Below are 14,505 nucleotides of genomic sequence, written 5' to 3' on the forward strand. Positions count from 1 at the left end.
TATTGAATCCTATATAGAAATGATCCTGCTTTGGGGGGCATTGTATCAGATACTCTCATTTCTCAAGGGCATAGAAAAATTACTGCATTAGGAGACTCCAGTTTATCTGATGCTACAATTAACTGAAACTATTCAAGGACAGAACTTCAGTTTTGGAGAGGTTTCTAGGGATGGAATGGAACACAACGTTCGGTCCTGTATTCCTTCCATCCATCAATCAAATAAATAGTAGTTTACATCATGATACCTCTAGGATGACTCATTTAAGTCAAGACTGATCTAATTGTCAAGTAAATATTTGATTCATGACCAAGGCCGGCCTTCCACATCTCTTGAATACCCAAACGTCACCTCAAAACCACTGCTGCCTTCCTCAGAGCCAGATACCTTTGCACATACTCATTGGGAAGAGATCTCACAAGCTTGAAAACATCAGCATTTGCATAGCGAAGATTGGTCCTTGGATCATGGTAAGGTGCCTGCGCATCGATGATGAGTATATTGCTCTTCATTGTATTCCAGAAATTGAAATGATCTATTTGAGTTGCAACTAGCTAGAGTTTGCCTCATCAGAACAGTGAAGTTCAGGTTTATAATACAAGTTATATGTAAATAATTCAAACATGGGCAATGGACTCCAAAACAGTATACCTGAGTTGTAGATAATTTTTGGTTGCAGGAGGAGTTTCACACAATATTTTCAAAACAAAATTGGCAAAACCATTCAGGAATTCAATTCATAGCACCAGTATCTACCACAGTTAGCCACTCACTTGGTGCAGGTTGAAAGACAAGGTAGCCTACACTATTTCACCTTCTTTTGAATCGAGGAGTTTAAGCAATATTCATTTATTTACCTAGGAAAATGAAAGTCATTAACAGCATGTTGAGTTTAGCTTAGTATAAATTCAGTACTCACAGGATATCTATCTAAACCAAGTTGCAACAGCAACAATCAACATCCTTGAACGGCATACTGTAAACATTTTTTTTTCTTTTTTACTTGAGAAAAAAAGTGGAAAGATACATGAAAACAGTTGGAAGCTTAAAGAGGACGGGTGACAAACCAAACCATAGTATTATTTCCCTTTTGAGTATAGAAATCAGGCAGTCTAGGATATCAACTGAACAGAGATAAAGTTTAAGTCAAGCAAGCATCATATATTCTGAAAAAATAATCTTAGAATCGTCAAGGTTTCAAGTGATTAACAGAACCACGTACCTCAAATCCTGTTATATCACAAATTCTTTTGCACGGATGCATTGAAGGTGGTGACTCAATATTAACATCTGCAAAACCAAATTAAACACATGGAAATCGGGTTCGCTATTTTTAACAACAGAAGCTTCTAAACATGGCATAAAGATAAAAATACACTAATACTGAAACAATCTTTTGAGTAGGAATTTGTAAGGTTTTCACTGAAACTACTGAAAAACAACAGCTTCATCCAAATCTGAACTATTGATGATATTATCAACATAAATGGACAAAACCCTTACAAGAAAAAATGAAAGAAACTTACAATTGGGTTCATCAGGAGGGTAATTTTGGTAATTTTCAGCTTGAAGGATTTGCTTGAGCTGTTTCCATCTGACTTTCGATTGGCCCTTTGGGTACTTCTCATAAATTTGTATCCTCTTGAAAGTCATATGCGTCGGCAATACCAACTCTGCTTTTATCACCTCTGCCTCCATTGCCTTCCCAATAATCTCAAACCCTTTAAAAATCAGAGCTTCCCCAAGAAAAGAGCGATCTTTGATTATTGAGTCTCAAATTAGAACCCTAAAAAATAGTTTTTGAGGAAGAAGCTTATCCGACATCGTATAATTCCACAGTCCACGTCACTAAACATACTACGTCCACGTCAGAAACATGTGGGGCCCATCTGGTCTGATATTCTCCTAGTGCAACGACGTCGGGTTTCCTTCTCTTCTTTCCGGAATAAAAAAAAAAAGTCATAAAGAACGTCAACAACAACAACACACGACATTGTTTGAAGCAGTAAAACCAAGAATCATCAATCAGAATCCATTACATCACCCTTGTGCAACGTTTAAAACAGTTGGGTTTTTTTTTTTTTTTCAAAACAATAACGTCTTTCTCTTTCAACTTTCAACCCCAAGGCGTTTGTTCTCCCTTCAGTTCTTCTTTTTCCATGTAAAGATTTTAACTTTTATTCCAGATTTTGAAGACCTTGTTCAAAGGTAATGAATAATGATCGTGATTATAATAATAATTGAAAAAAAAAAAACCCTTCTAATGATTTGCTTGGTTGCTGCTGTGAAAAATTACTGAATGAAAAAAGTCAAACATTTCTTTTGCTTGATTTTTTTGTTATGTTTGAAGGTTTTTTTTTTTGTTTTTTTTTTCTGTGTTTATTTATGTAGATCTCTTGATTGCGGTTGAGAATAATTTCTGGGTTTTCCTTAAATATTTGTGGTTTTTGCTTTTACGTATTGATTCCTTTTATATTGTGCTCTTAATCATTATTTATTGGTATCTGTTTTGCGTAAGTAATTGGGTTTTTAACCGCTATGGGGTTTGGGGGCTGTTGGAGTATTGCCCAAATCTAGTATTTTGACTTTAATTTATCTAGCAGTCCATTAATTCTATTGAGTTTCTGCTGCATACCATGATATTATGATTGATTTTTGTGAGTGTGTTTAGTATTTACATATTGGCTGAGTTGGTATTTGTTCATGTGAAACCCCCACTCCCTTTTTGTTACAGGCATGAGGGACTTCATTCTCGACTTTGAGTACTTAGCAGAAGGCCTGTGTTGGTATTTTTTCGGGGCTTTGGACATTGTTGCTGAGGAATTAATGGCCTTCTTCCCAGTGTTAGTATCCTTCCTTGAGGAGTTTGTTCACTTATTGTTTTGCCTGATCTTGATTGCTTAGATTCTTGACAACTCTGAATTTGACATTGAAAGCTTATTACAATTGGGAGTTGAAGATTTGAGTTTTTTAGATGGTTTTAAAGCTTGCTGCTTAGTTCGATTCATTGCATGCTGAGACTAACTCCAATGGGATCCATACAGAATATTGTTCATTATTGTTGTGTTTCAAAAGGTAACAGGACTCTATATGAATATAGTGGGGGAGATCATGAGATAGAAAATCTGGCTGCCTTGTGCTTGGAAAGGATTCCCCAATTCCACAAGTGGTATTTTGAGACAATACATAAGAAGACTTTTGGGTTTTTGATAGAAGATGGGTATGTTTATTTCACAGTTGTTGATGAGGGTCTTGAAAACCATGGTGTGCTTCAATTTCTAGAGCACATGAGAGATGAATTTAAAAAAGTCGCTAGGAAAGGTTCAAGAGGTAGCTTTTCAGGTACGAGTTCAATTGGCATCCAGGAGCAACTATTGCCTGTTATCCTGCGTTTGATAACTTCATTAGAACATGTTTCATATAGTGGCAATGATTGGAAGGCTGAGGCTCCCTCATCAGGTCATGCAGGCCTCTCCCCATCTCCCAGTGATGCAAATGTGCAACTTGAAGCTACTAGTTCTACTAAAGCCCCTTTGTTGGGAAAGTCTAGCAAGCAAGAGAAGAAAAAGTTGAAGGATCATGTGATTGCAGTGAGAGATATTGAGTTGGAGGAGCATCGGAAATCTACAGATAGAGGAGTGAAGGTTGATTCAACAGCATTGGATTCTAATAACCAAAGTGGAGCAAGTTCTTCAATCTCATTGCAGAAGGACTTGGGTTCAATGAGGATCAGATCTGTCTCTCAGAACATTCGAAAAAAATGGTGGAGCCATGTCCGAATTGTTCTTGCTATTGATGCAGCTGTTTGCTTGCTATTGTTTGTGATTTGGTTGTCAATCTGTAAGGGAATTGAGTGTACCCGTTCATGATTCCAAATCAATGCCACAACTGAAGTTTCACGTTCAGGATCGGGGATAAAAAATCCTGTAAGAATAGGTTGAGAGCAATAATATATCAATCTTGTTAGTGGGTTTAAAAATCTCATCTAAGGTATGTGTTTCAAATTACACAGGCAGTGGCATGAGGTGTAGAGAGTCATCTGTATAGTTTCATAGTTTTAATGCATATGTACGTCAAAATCATATTGTAATATACTGCATCATAGTTTTTCTTTTCTGAATTTCATGTTTCAAAGATACGCAAACGTGCCACTACCACCCTCTGGTTAGTACTGATTTCTATCTTATTGAGGCACTATCTTAAATTCTTATTCTTCTAGTTCCACTCCATGTTTGAAACTATTAACTGAAGCATTTCAAAGTTTGCCTGCCTTTCTCTCTTGACTGATTTTGTGCCTATGTTTTAATTTCTTTTCTTGAGTGATCATAAGATAATTGTGGTTCTACACATTATAAATTTTCTTGTTCTAAAACATTCATCTCCATATAGAATTATAGCACCCTGTTGAATTCAGAACGTGCATTAATGTTTCATCTTATTATTGAAGTACAGAATATAGACAAAGAAAAGAAACGAAATTGGAAATTATCCACCAATGATTTAAAATTACAAAATTACAACACACAAAAATCTATCTCCCAACCCCAGGCCTCCTATTGCAAGATCCCCTTGAAATACAGATACATAAGTAGCTTATTATTACAACACAGTAGTTATTCCTTGGAATTACAAGGAATAAACATTATTTTTTTTAATTAGTGTTGTCATTTATAAATCAAGCACATTCTTAACAGAACGGAGAATGCAAAAGCAAATGATAAAAGGAGATGAAATGAGAAAGTTAGCACCAAATCGAGCTGTTCCTCACTATAACTCTCTTTTTCCTGTCCATGATGCTTTCCTTATAATCCAATGTCCATTTCTCAAAAGTACAGTGAACAAAGTCATAGTAGCCACCATGCAGAGAAAGCACCCCTTTCTTCACCCTTTCTTCTATCCATGGATAAGTAAGCAGGCTTAACAGTGAACAGTTGATCGATTCCTGAAAAAAAAAAAGAATATTATTAAATTCATCATTTGATTTTAATTTGAAGCCACTTCTCCCAAGTTCTCTTCCATTTTATAGCCAAATTTTGTCCATTCCAGAAAAAATGAAACATTTATAAACAGGCATGAAACCTCAAAAGCAGAATATTTGTGTTGGACCAAACATTCTCATGGGACTTGGATACAATAAACTCCAAGAGAGTGGTACCTTCTCACAATTTGTGCACTGCTGATCAAAGCTGAGGTTGGAAGCAGCGGACTTTGTAATTTGCTTGGCATTCTTTCCAACAATAACCCAACTTTTGATAAAGCTACTGAAACAAGAGAGGTATCTAAGTAAGCAATGCATACACAATTACTCATTCTCTTATCTGAAGATGCTAATGATAGATTAAAATGCTAAAAAAAATTAAAAAACTCTTTTTCTAACTAAACATTGAATTCTGGCAAAATAAATAAATAAATAAACCTTGAATCTACTTCATCTTTCATACTCATGAGGGCACGAATGCCACCACAGCGACTATGGCCAATAATTAAAATGTTTTCAACCTGCAAAAAGAATTGCATTAAAGGTCATGCATACTTCCAAAGGTGGCATAGGAGGGTAAGATTACAAAGCCTTAGAAAAGGGGGAACAGAGAGAGAGACAGAGAGGTAGGAGTGACTTACTTCAAGTGAATTTACAGCAAATTCCAATGCAGCATTAGTTTCTGATGGCCCACTCTGCACAAACAGAAAAGGAGAGAAATTTACAATATCATTTCCTAAAGGCAGGTTAGCATTGAAAAGCAAATATAAACCTAAGTTAAATAAATGCACAGTACTATATACCTCATATGTGGGCACCATATTTGCAACATTGCGAACCATGAAGGCTTCTCCTGGTTGAAATCCCAAGATGTTTGAGGGGCATACCCTAGAATCTGCACAAGCAATCACCATAACCTGTTCTCCAAATTGTTAGTATAAATATCACTCTGCCCCACATTCGAAGACTAAATTTAAAGAAAAATCCAAAAGACTACATGAAAACATGGGTCATAGCAAATAACTATAATGATTCACGGAAGAAACATCATTACTTTAGGAGATTGACCCTTGGAAAGTGCTTGAAAGTGTTCTGAGTTTTCCCTGCTCAAACATGAATATTGCATCAAAGGACAGACCACTTCTAATTCAAGCTAAAACAGCTAGGCCAAGATTTTGCAGCTTACATGTATTTATGCTTTTTGAAACTCAAGAATCTAATTTTCATTTCATCAAACAAATCACATCCGCTTTCCATCTCCACTATGCTCTCTTGTTTGTCACCTTTGCTGGAGGCTCTATTGAAGCCTTCAATTTCACACCTGTGTTGCTCCTACAAATGTCAGAGGAAGACATTTGTGGCAGCATAAAATAGATTTATCAGTGAAACTGAATCCAAGAAACTACATTGCAGGTGAGTTAAAACCAAACTGGAAATAAGCTTATCTCTTGGGGTCAACCCAGAAACTTGCATTGTAGTCGTAATCTTAAATTGTATAACTTCTCCTATAACAAATCATCAAACAAGATGAATCAGAGCATGAACCAATTCGAAAAAGATCTTCGCGAATCCCCACCATTTTAATTTCCTCACATGAAGAATAACAAATGGTTGAAACTTTTATCAACATCAGTTCAATTCATTGAGATCAACAACTTTAATTCCCAATTTTTAAATCAGCTCAAGCCTTATAAACACCATATAGCAATAGTAAAATTGCAAAAAGTTTCTGCAGTAGCAGATTAAAGTCATTAAAGGTACAACAAATTCATTTAACAGAAAAGAAAAAGAATAAAACTTTTTCCTTCTAAAGACATGCCCGTTTGTATGTTCAATCCAAAAAGAGTTCATAACATAGAAAAAGATGAAACATTTGGAGCTATAGCTCTCCAAGAAACCACCTATAGAAGTGGTAAAAGAAACAAATCTGAGATTTTAAACAGTGGGAAAACTGCTTAAAATAGTCTCTTACCTGAAAGAAGTCCACAGTCTCAACTGGGTCTGTTGAATTTCCCCACTTTTGACCCTGGAACCAAAGATCTGGTAACAAAACAGCAAACCCACATTCATAAAATGCATATAAACATGCATATATCGTATTAAATGAAAAAGGAGAGAGAGAGTGTGTGTGCGTTAATGAGTTTACCGTTGGTGTTCCACTTGATAAAGGGTCCTTTGAAAGAGACGTCGGTGCAAAAGCTGCCATTGGAGGGATCTAAAAATAATACGTCAGAAAGTCTCAGGTCAGGAGTAAAGGAGCAGTGTTTTTTTTTTTTTTTTTGATGAAAGGCATGCAGAAGGAAAGGACAGGTGAAGATATAAGACAGTCATTCAAAGTGTAAAAACAAGGGAAAGTCGTTAAAACGTGGTTGTACGTTAGTTGGATCAAAATACACTTTGTGGTTCTGTCCGTCCTCCAAGAAAGACGGAGAAAACTATATCAAATAAATTATTTTTTTATCATTATTAAAGGGCCGACCAAAGGATTTTTGCTGATGCTATTGGATTGGGCCTTTCTCTATTCGGAAGTTTGACAAAATTATTTACATAATTAAATAAAAACTAAAGATAATAATTTATGAAATTAATTTGGTAAAAATTAAATTTTAATCCATGTTTGATAATTTGATCAAATCAATTTTTTTTTTATTTTTGGATATTTAAAATTTTAGTTCAAATTTAACATAATTAACTCCGTTAGAATTTAAACTGAAATTTCAAATTTTGAAAAATTAAAAAAAAAACTTAATTTACTCAAATTATTGTACAAACATTAAATTCTAATTTAGAATCATGTCGCATAGAATAGAAGCATCTAAAATGTGCAGCCACCCATCCATATCGCCAATAATTACAATTAATGATGGGTATAACTTGTTGGGTCCCTCAACATCTATTCAAAAAGTCAGCGATCTTCAGAAATGTCGCAATAAAAAGATGATGCCTGTACTGTAATAAGACAAAGGATATTAAACAGAGGGCCAAAAATCTTTCATGAATCACTGAGGCCCATCTGGTTTCCACGTTTGTACGGTATGATTGAATTTATTATATTTTTTATTAAATTTTAATTTTAATAAAATTTATTTAATATAAAATTTTTATTAAATTGTTTTAACTATAACTACAATCATTTTTATTATTATTTTTAATTTTATTGTCTATTTAAATAAATTTTAAATAAATTTAATTGATTTATATAATTATTTTTAAAAAATTATATTTTAAATTTTAATATTTGTAAATTTTTTTTTTATATTCGAAGACCTCTTTTGTACAATAAAAAAAGTACATTTGAGTGGGTCGGGGAACGTTGAAATTTAACCAACAAAAAATACATTAAAGCTAATATTTTGCACTTTTTTCTAGAATGGAAGGGTTAAATGGTAGTGAAAACAACCTTTGGAAAGTCATGCTTAGAACAAAGGAAGTAGATTTGAGAACACAAAAGCAATGGTAACTAAATCCATCGAGGATCCATAACAATTGAATCTTCTTCTGCTATTTGAATCTTCTAAAAGGCAAGAGCAACAAAGTATGATGCTACAAAATATAGAGTTGAAATCAACTCTGAAAAATCTATGAAAGGAGATTCCACGTACCTCCAAATAATTAAATACTATTAACAACTACATACAATTACAACAATGCTGTAAAAAAAAAATTAATAATAATAATAATAATAATAATAATAATAATAAATTCATTTCATTAAATTAAAAATATAAATGATATATTAATACTCGTAAATTATTTATATTCGATTAGAATAAAACTCAAATTTCATTCGATTATTATCAAATAAAACTCGAATTCAAATAATTTGACTTATCAATTGAGTCGAATTCGAATATTTTTATATTCAACTCAATTAACTCACGAACTCAATTAAATTTTTATATTTTAATTATTTTAATTATTTAAATTAATAAAATATCTTAAATTCGAGTTTAAATTCGAATATAAATAATCAAATTTTTATTGAATATAAGAATCGAATTTATTTTTATATATTAATTAAACATAATTAAATAAATTTAAATAATTTAATTTTTATCTTAAATCAAACTCAAACTAAAAAAAATTTTGATAAAATTCAAACGAAATTTTAAACCTCTAATTTTAAATCGAATACAAACTCAAACTCAACCTTACTACTATATACTATATTTGTATAGACTCAAACTTCATTCATTATACCCCTAAAGTAGACTTTACTTTACCATCCCCAACGACTGAGAGTAAAGGCAAGCTAGTCAAAAACTCATCAAGACCCTCAAAAAAGCCATTCCCTTCAATGTTATCCTCCTCACCGTATCCAGCATGATTCCCTTCACTCCTCCTGGGCACAGGCTCTTCCACTTCATTGCTGAACTCCACATTCAAATCCAACTTCCCCAAATCCTTTGCTCCTCTTCCCATTTGCTTCCTCCCACTATTTGCCACCATGCTCGACTCAGCGGTTGGCATGCCCCCTGGCACCATTGAAACACCATTCGAGTTCCCACTGCGGCCAACACTAACTTGCTCATTACTCCCCTTGTTCACTCTCTCAATCTGTGCTTTCTTAGCATTTCTCGCAGCAGATCCTTTCCCTTTGGCATTCTTCGCCCTCTTCTTCTTCCTCCTCTCATTCTGCCATTCATCATCATCGTCGTCGTCATCATTCTCAGAAGTCCCACTCGAATCAGAAATTTCTACATATACATCATGTTCATCATAAAACACTTTTGGTGAAGACCTTTTGGCAGTCTTTTGTTTTCCAGCATTCTTGTCGTTAGGACAAGCAAACATGGCCGATATAGGGGACCAACTGGGAAAATTAGCGCCCATATTCTTACCATTCCCCGAAAATCCTAATGGGAAAAACCCCAAACAGCAGAAATACTTGTCCTTTCCGTTCACCGGCAGCGACGGTATCACAACCGCATGGAAAGCTCTCCTGCAATTCTTAGTCTGACACCTCAGTGTACAATCCGCGTACACGTTTGGATACTCATAGAGAACGTAACAGTACGGACAAGCTGTCCAGAAGGTCGGATCCTCTGACTCAGTAGCTTGACTAGGCCGAGTCGTATCGGTCTTCCGAGTCACACCGGTTGACTCTGTCGGACTATGCTCCGTAGGAGGTGAAGGAGCTGTATGATTGATCTGAACCGTCCGAGTCGGCTCATTCCGATTAAACTGACTCGAGCTAGCAATTCCTATCTGATTAACCCGACTCGTCCGGATAGGCTCGGGCCGATTAACCTGGCTCGTCTGTTTAGGCTCGGGCTCAGGCCGATTAATCTGGCTCGAACCAAATGATCCTGTCTGATTAATCTGACTCGGCCCGGCTAAACCTATCTGATTAATCTGACTCGGCCAAGTTGACGCAGCCGGACGAATTGGCTCCGGCAGATTATTATTTAAACCCAACTGCCATCCCCCTTCTAATTCGGCATTTCCATCTGTAGTATTATTCCTACAGCTTCTCACAAATAGTGGTTCCGTAACTTGCGTTTGCGATTCTATCTGCGGCCTTTGCATAAATAGCGTTTGCGTTTCTTTCGGCGGTGGAAGCGGTGGTTGTTGCATAAACAGCGTCTGCGTTTGCAGTTGCTGAAACTGTGGTTGTAGATGATGATGTTGTTGACTGAGTTGACTCACCTGACCAAACTGAAGGAACCTCAACTCTTTATCATAAATGGCCTTCTTAGAAGGATTGGACAACACATTCCAAGCTTCAGAAACGAATCGAAACGCCTGATCTGCGAAAGAAAGCCCGTTCTTCCCAGGATTCAAAAGAAGGACGAGTTTCCTGTACTGACTCGCCACGACTTCCATGGACTGAGTTAAGGGAACAAGTTGGAGGATGCCGTACCAGTCTTGAGGGTTGGACTGGGCGGTTAAGAGAGTGTCGGTGACGGCAAGGATTTGGTCGGCGAGAACAGGGGTGGATTCTCGTGCTCGAATAGCAAATGTTCTGGTCCCGTGCAAGTCACGTGAGGCCAGGAGCTTCTTCGCTATAGTTAGCCACCGTTGCGCTTCGGTAGTGTTACGATCCATTTCTCCAAGCGTTACTGTCTGTAGGATTTACATTTCTCTACGTCGCTTTTTGGTTGTGCGGGAACTATTTGTTTGGTGATGGAAAGACCAGCCAAAAGTGGTACTTGTGTCAGGTTTTACGGGTGGACGAAAGAGGACAGATGTTTTAAACAAATAACAAGGGGTTTCGGTTGGTTTTGGTACGATAAAAATATTTGTAAATGGGTATTATTGTCATTTGAGGCTCGTTGGAGTGAAAATTTAAGTGGGGAACTGGGAACTGAGGTCTGAACTTGGAAGTGTGGCAGAGAACAAGAAAGGAGAATAATAGTAAAAAATGCCAAGCTTTGCTGGAAAAGGGTGTTTTGGTCATACGAGGAATTTATGAATTGTGAAATTGTTTTGTTGGAAACTTCGCGCGTTGGAAACGGACCAACCTGAAATCTGAAAATAAAATTGGGCTCAGATTTCCAATGTAGTGATGATATGTCAATCACCATCAACAAACGTGAAAGATGATGTAGTAATTATACATCACGTTGTTATTATTATTTTGAAACAAGATCATTCCATTCAAATTCGAAAGCAGTACCATGTATAATAAGAGTACAATTTTTATTTTAAATTTTTAAATAATGTATAATTTATATTAGTATTTTTAAATTATATATCAGATTAATTTATAATCTAATATCGTTAATTATATCAATATATATATATAATATTTAATAAATATTATCAAATTATATATTTATCAAATATTCTATCAATATTTTTTCAATATAAATTAAAAAATATAGTTTACCTAAATCATAAAAATTATCTAAAATTTATCAACTATTTTTGTCATGTAATATTCATATAAAAGATTTTACAAAATATTTAATATTTTTATTTAATAAATAATATGCATATAATAAAATTATACTAGTTGTAAACACGTAGATTGAATTTTTATTCTAAAAAATGAAAAATAAATAAAAAGATAATAAATTAAATGATAAGGTTTTATGTTTGAAATTTGGAGTTTAGATTAAGTTTTTGAAATTTCAGTGACTTTTTTAAACTCAAAAATTAAATTGAAAGATAGGATGCTCGGTTTTTAAATTGCCATCCTATCTTCATCATCTTTATATAAATTATTATTCAGAACACAAAAAGAAAAAAAAAAAAAAACACATACACACACAAGGGTGAAGAATACAAATTAAAACCCAAAGAAAAACAAAGTGAAAAATACAGAGAAAAATCCAACAATTACTAGCTGTTTCACCATTTTCATTCTTTTTTCCACTATACTACCACCACCATCACAAGCATTACATGAGTCATTAATCTACGATAACATTACTAAATAGTCCATCATTTAGCCATGCCTTCCACTGTGAATAATAGTCATTCCTAACTATAACCCTTAACAGCACCAATCCACAATCTACCTTTTATAACAATCAATATAGCACATTCAAACAGAAAAAAAATCATAAAAAAAAATCTATCAGAAAATACAGGCTGAGAGAAAAGCCATTGGTAAAAAATCCATCACTACCAAGCTGCCTAATCCTACTATCACTAAAATTACCATGATCGGCAACTCAATCACTATATTTAATACCACAAAATCATAACTATTTTATACAAGTTACAAACCTACCATCTTAGAATTAAGACATTGCACAATAAACGCATAAAATCCAGCAAGTCAAAAAACCCAACTTCAAGTAAGATATAAGTCCAATAGCCCACCACCAACAATCAACAGCCAAAAATCTTTTCTAACGACCTTCAAGTCACCACATATAGTTAGACAATCTCAACAAATACCCAAATCCCATAATACTCAAAACCCAGTAGACAAATTACAATTAGCCCAACATTACCCACAGTAACAGTGGCAATAACTTTAAGGTCTCAGTCTCAGGTTGGGAATAACTTTTTTATAAAGTTCCTAATAAGGCAAAAGATTGCTTGACTTTAGATAAGGTGGCAAGAGGTAAGGCAAGTGAAAAGCTTTCTTCAAACAAAGGAAGGCGGTTCCAATGATTGATGGAGGACCACAGTGGCAGAAATGACTAAAGTTAGCTAAAATTTAGAGTTTGGGTTTGCTGATATTTGGTACTGATTTTGGAATTTTGAAGAAACAAAAAAATAAATTTTGAGAGGTAAAAAAAAGGAGAACTAGAGAGAAGCAAAGTTTAGCAAAGTTTTTTGAGCATAAAGTAGATGATATCATGGAATTTAGCCCACATACCAGCTCACTTGCTAGCCCATGGTCCAGTTTAGTCTCCTAGCCCATGCACCATTTGAATAAGCCTAAGCTAATTCATGAGCCCAAGTCAACAAGCCCTCATTTTTCAAGCCTAGATCATAATCTAGATTGGACCGTTCCAAACTCAAACTTTTTGGACTTTAACTTGGACTTGATCTAATAATTGATAAAAAATTTTTATTTTAATGCTATTGTTGATTATTTACTTATCGGATGAATGTTTTGAATAAAATAATAAAAATAATATTAAAAAATGAGATAAATTTTCCTTCTAAATAAAAAAAAATTTTAAATTTTTTGAGAAAAAGTTTGAGTATCAATTTTCCTTAAATAAAAAAATATTTCAAAAAATGTTTAAGGAAAAGTTAAAAATATCAATTTTTCTTAGAAAATAAAAAAATTCAAAAAAATATATTTCAAAATAAACGTTTTAAGGAAAAGTTAAAAATATCAATTTTCTTTAATAAAAAAAAATAGGCTTTAATGAAAAGTTGGAAGTATCAATTTTCCTTAAATAAAAATCTTTCCAATTTCAAAAAATGTATTTAGGAAAAAAGTTGAAAGTATCAATTTTTTCTTAAATAGATGCACTAATTTAAATAAAATAAAATAAGAAAAGAAATCTTATGACAAAGTTGAAGTATTAATTTTTTCTTAGAAATTTTTTAAATGTTAAATAATTCGACAACGAAGTCCTTGCAAAAAACATAATAGTTTTTTTATATACTCTTGAGGTAAGAAAATTTTCTTAACTTTCTGCTAAAAGTATTGGAGTCAATTAAAAATAATTTTTTATAATTAATTATTTAATAAAATTTTTTAAGGCTCAATAGATAACATAAAATCAAGCTGGTATTATCCTTTGATGGACGTTGTAAGGATGTTATAATTTTTTTCACACATAATCGTACTCTCAAACTTAATTCTGATTTTTTAGACATTGAATCTATCTTTTAAAGATATTTGAGTCAAACTTAGGATTTTTCTTTAGAATGTAATAGATTTAGTTAAGTAATCAATCGCATCTAAACAAAAAATATTGGTGATGACTTCTTAAGTCAATGTTTAGTGATATGTTCACAGATTTATACATTATGATACTAGTTAGATACCATATAAACTAGTTTAATTAACAATATTAAAATTAAAATTAAAATGATACATTATTTGAAAGTTCAAGGTCAAATTGTATCCATAGTTTTTACAAAATATTTAATATTTTTATTTAATA

General features: G+C 33.7%; 4 protein-coding genes across 7 annotated transcripts; 1 reads left to right on the forward strand and 3 right to left on the reverse strand.

Annotated features, from left to right (window-relative positions):
- Positions 1-58: 58 nt before the first annotated feature.
- LOC111282016 (protein EIN6 ENHANCER-like) lies at positions 59-1,817 on the reverse strand. Its single transcript, XM_022869891.2, has 3 exons — positions 1,527-1,817; positions 1,223-1,290; positions 59-479 (listed from the first exon to the last, which is right to left on the reverse strand). The coding sequence occupies exons 1-3, from the start codon at positions 1,696-1,698 to the stop codon at positions 348-350; spliced, it is 372 nt and encodes a 123-aa protein (XP_022725626.1). The 5' UTR covers positions 1,699-1,817; the 3' UTR covers positions 59-347.
- Positions 1,818-1,966: 149 nt separating this feature from the next.
- Positions 1,967-4,210, forward strand: LOC111282818 (phytolongin Phyl1.1-like). Its single transcript, XM_089761073.1, has 2 exons — positions 1,967-2,208; positions 2,735-4,210. The coding sequence occupies exon 2, from the start codon at positions 3,012-3,014 to the stop codon at positions 3,867-3,869; it is 858 nt and encodes a 285-aa protein (XP_089617199.1). The 5' UTR covers positions 1,967-2,208; positions 2,735-3,011; the 3' UTR covers positions 3,870-4,210.
- A 208-nt stretch (positions 4,211-4,418) lies between these two features.
- LOC111282476 (beta carbonic anhydrase 5, chloroplastic-like) lies at positions 4,419-7,365 on the reverse strand. Of its 4 annotated transcripts, none has more exons than XM_022870566.2 (9): positions 7,125-7,365; positions 6,951-7,018; positions 6,165-6,310; positions 6,033-6,081; positions 5,782-5,895; positions 5,620-5,673; positions 5,417-5,499; positions 5,156-5,261; positions 4,419-4,942 (listed from the first exon to the last, which is right to left on the reverse strand). In XM_022870566.2, the coding sequence occupies exons 3-9, from the start codon at positions 6,233-6,235 to the stop codon at positions 4,742-4,744; spliced, it is 678 nt and encodes a 225-aa protein (XP_022726301.2). In that variant the 5' UTR covers positions 6,236-6,310; positions 6,951-7,018; positions 7,125-7,365; the 3' UTR covers positions 4,419-4,741. The 4 variants fall into 4 exon arrangements, with proteins under 4 accessions (XP_022726301.2, XP_089617198.1, XP_089617197.1 ...); XM_089761072.1 differs by having other exon boundaries at positions 5,156-5,258; positions 7,125-7,297; XM_089761071.1 differs by having other exon boundaries at positions 5,156-5,258; positions 6,165-6,483; positions 7,125-7,181.
- A 1,670-nt stretch (positions 7,366-9,035) lies between these two features.
- Positions 9,036-11,604, reverse strand: LOC111282453 (uncharacterized). Its single transcript, XM_089761074.1, has one exon. The coding sequence runs from the start codon at positions 11,024-11,026 to the stop codon at positions 9,173-9,175; it is 1,854 nt and encodes a 617-aa protein (XP_089617200.1). The 5' UTR covers positions 11,027-11,604; the 3' UTR covers positions 9,036-9,172.
- Positions 11,605-14,505: the final 2,901 nt, after the last annotated feature.

The sequence above is a fragment of the Durio zibethinus genome, chromosome 5 (assembly GCF_047325235.1).
Source record: "Durio zibethinus cultivar Kanyao isolate XHJ-2024 chromosome 5, ASM4732523v1, whole genome shotgun sequence".
NCBI lineage: Eukaryota > Viridiplantae > Streptophyta > Magnoliopsida > Malvales > Malvaceae > Durio > Durio zibethinus.

What these genes read in the sequence shown, in the direction of transcription:
- LOC111282016 (XM_022869891.2), bottom strand. Translation starts at nt 1,698, where the DNA reads ATGGAGGCAGAGGTGATAAAAGCAGAGTTGGTATTGCCGACGCATATG. An exon ending in CCCTCCTGATGAACCCAATT is followed by an intron (nt 1,291 to 1,526) that starts GTAAGTTTCTTT and finishes TTGGTTTTGCAG; the next exon opens with ATGTTAATATTGAGTCACCA. An exon ending in GTGATATAACAGGATTTGAG is followed by an intron (nt 480 to 1,222) that starts GTACGTGGTTCT and finishes ATCGATGCGCAG; the next exon opens with GCACCTTACCATGATCCAAG.
- LOC111282818 (XM_089761073.1), top strand. Translation starts at nt 3,012, where the DNA reads ATGCTGAGACTAACTCCAATGGGATCCATACAGAATATTGTTCATTAT.
- LOC111282476 (XM_022870566.2), bottom strand. Translation starts at nt 6,235, where the DNA reads ATGGAAAGCGGATGTGATTTGTTTGATGAAATGAAAATTAGATTCTTG. An exon ending in CCAAGGGTCAATCTCCTAAA is followed by an intron (nt 5,896 to 6,032) that starts GTAATGATGTTT and finishes TTTGGAGAACAG; the next exon opens with GTTATGGTGATTGCTTGTGC. An exon ending in AGTGCACAAATTGTGAGAAG is followed by an intron (nt 4,943 to 5,155) that starts GTACCACTCTCT and finishes TTTTTTTTTCAG; the next exon opens with GAATCGATCAACTGTTCACT.
- LOC111282453 (XM_089761074.1), bottom strand. Translation starts at nt 11,026, where the DNA reads ATGGATCGTAACACTACCGAAGCGCAACGGTGGCTAACTATAGCGAAG.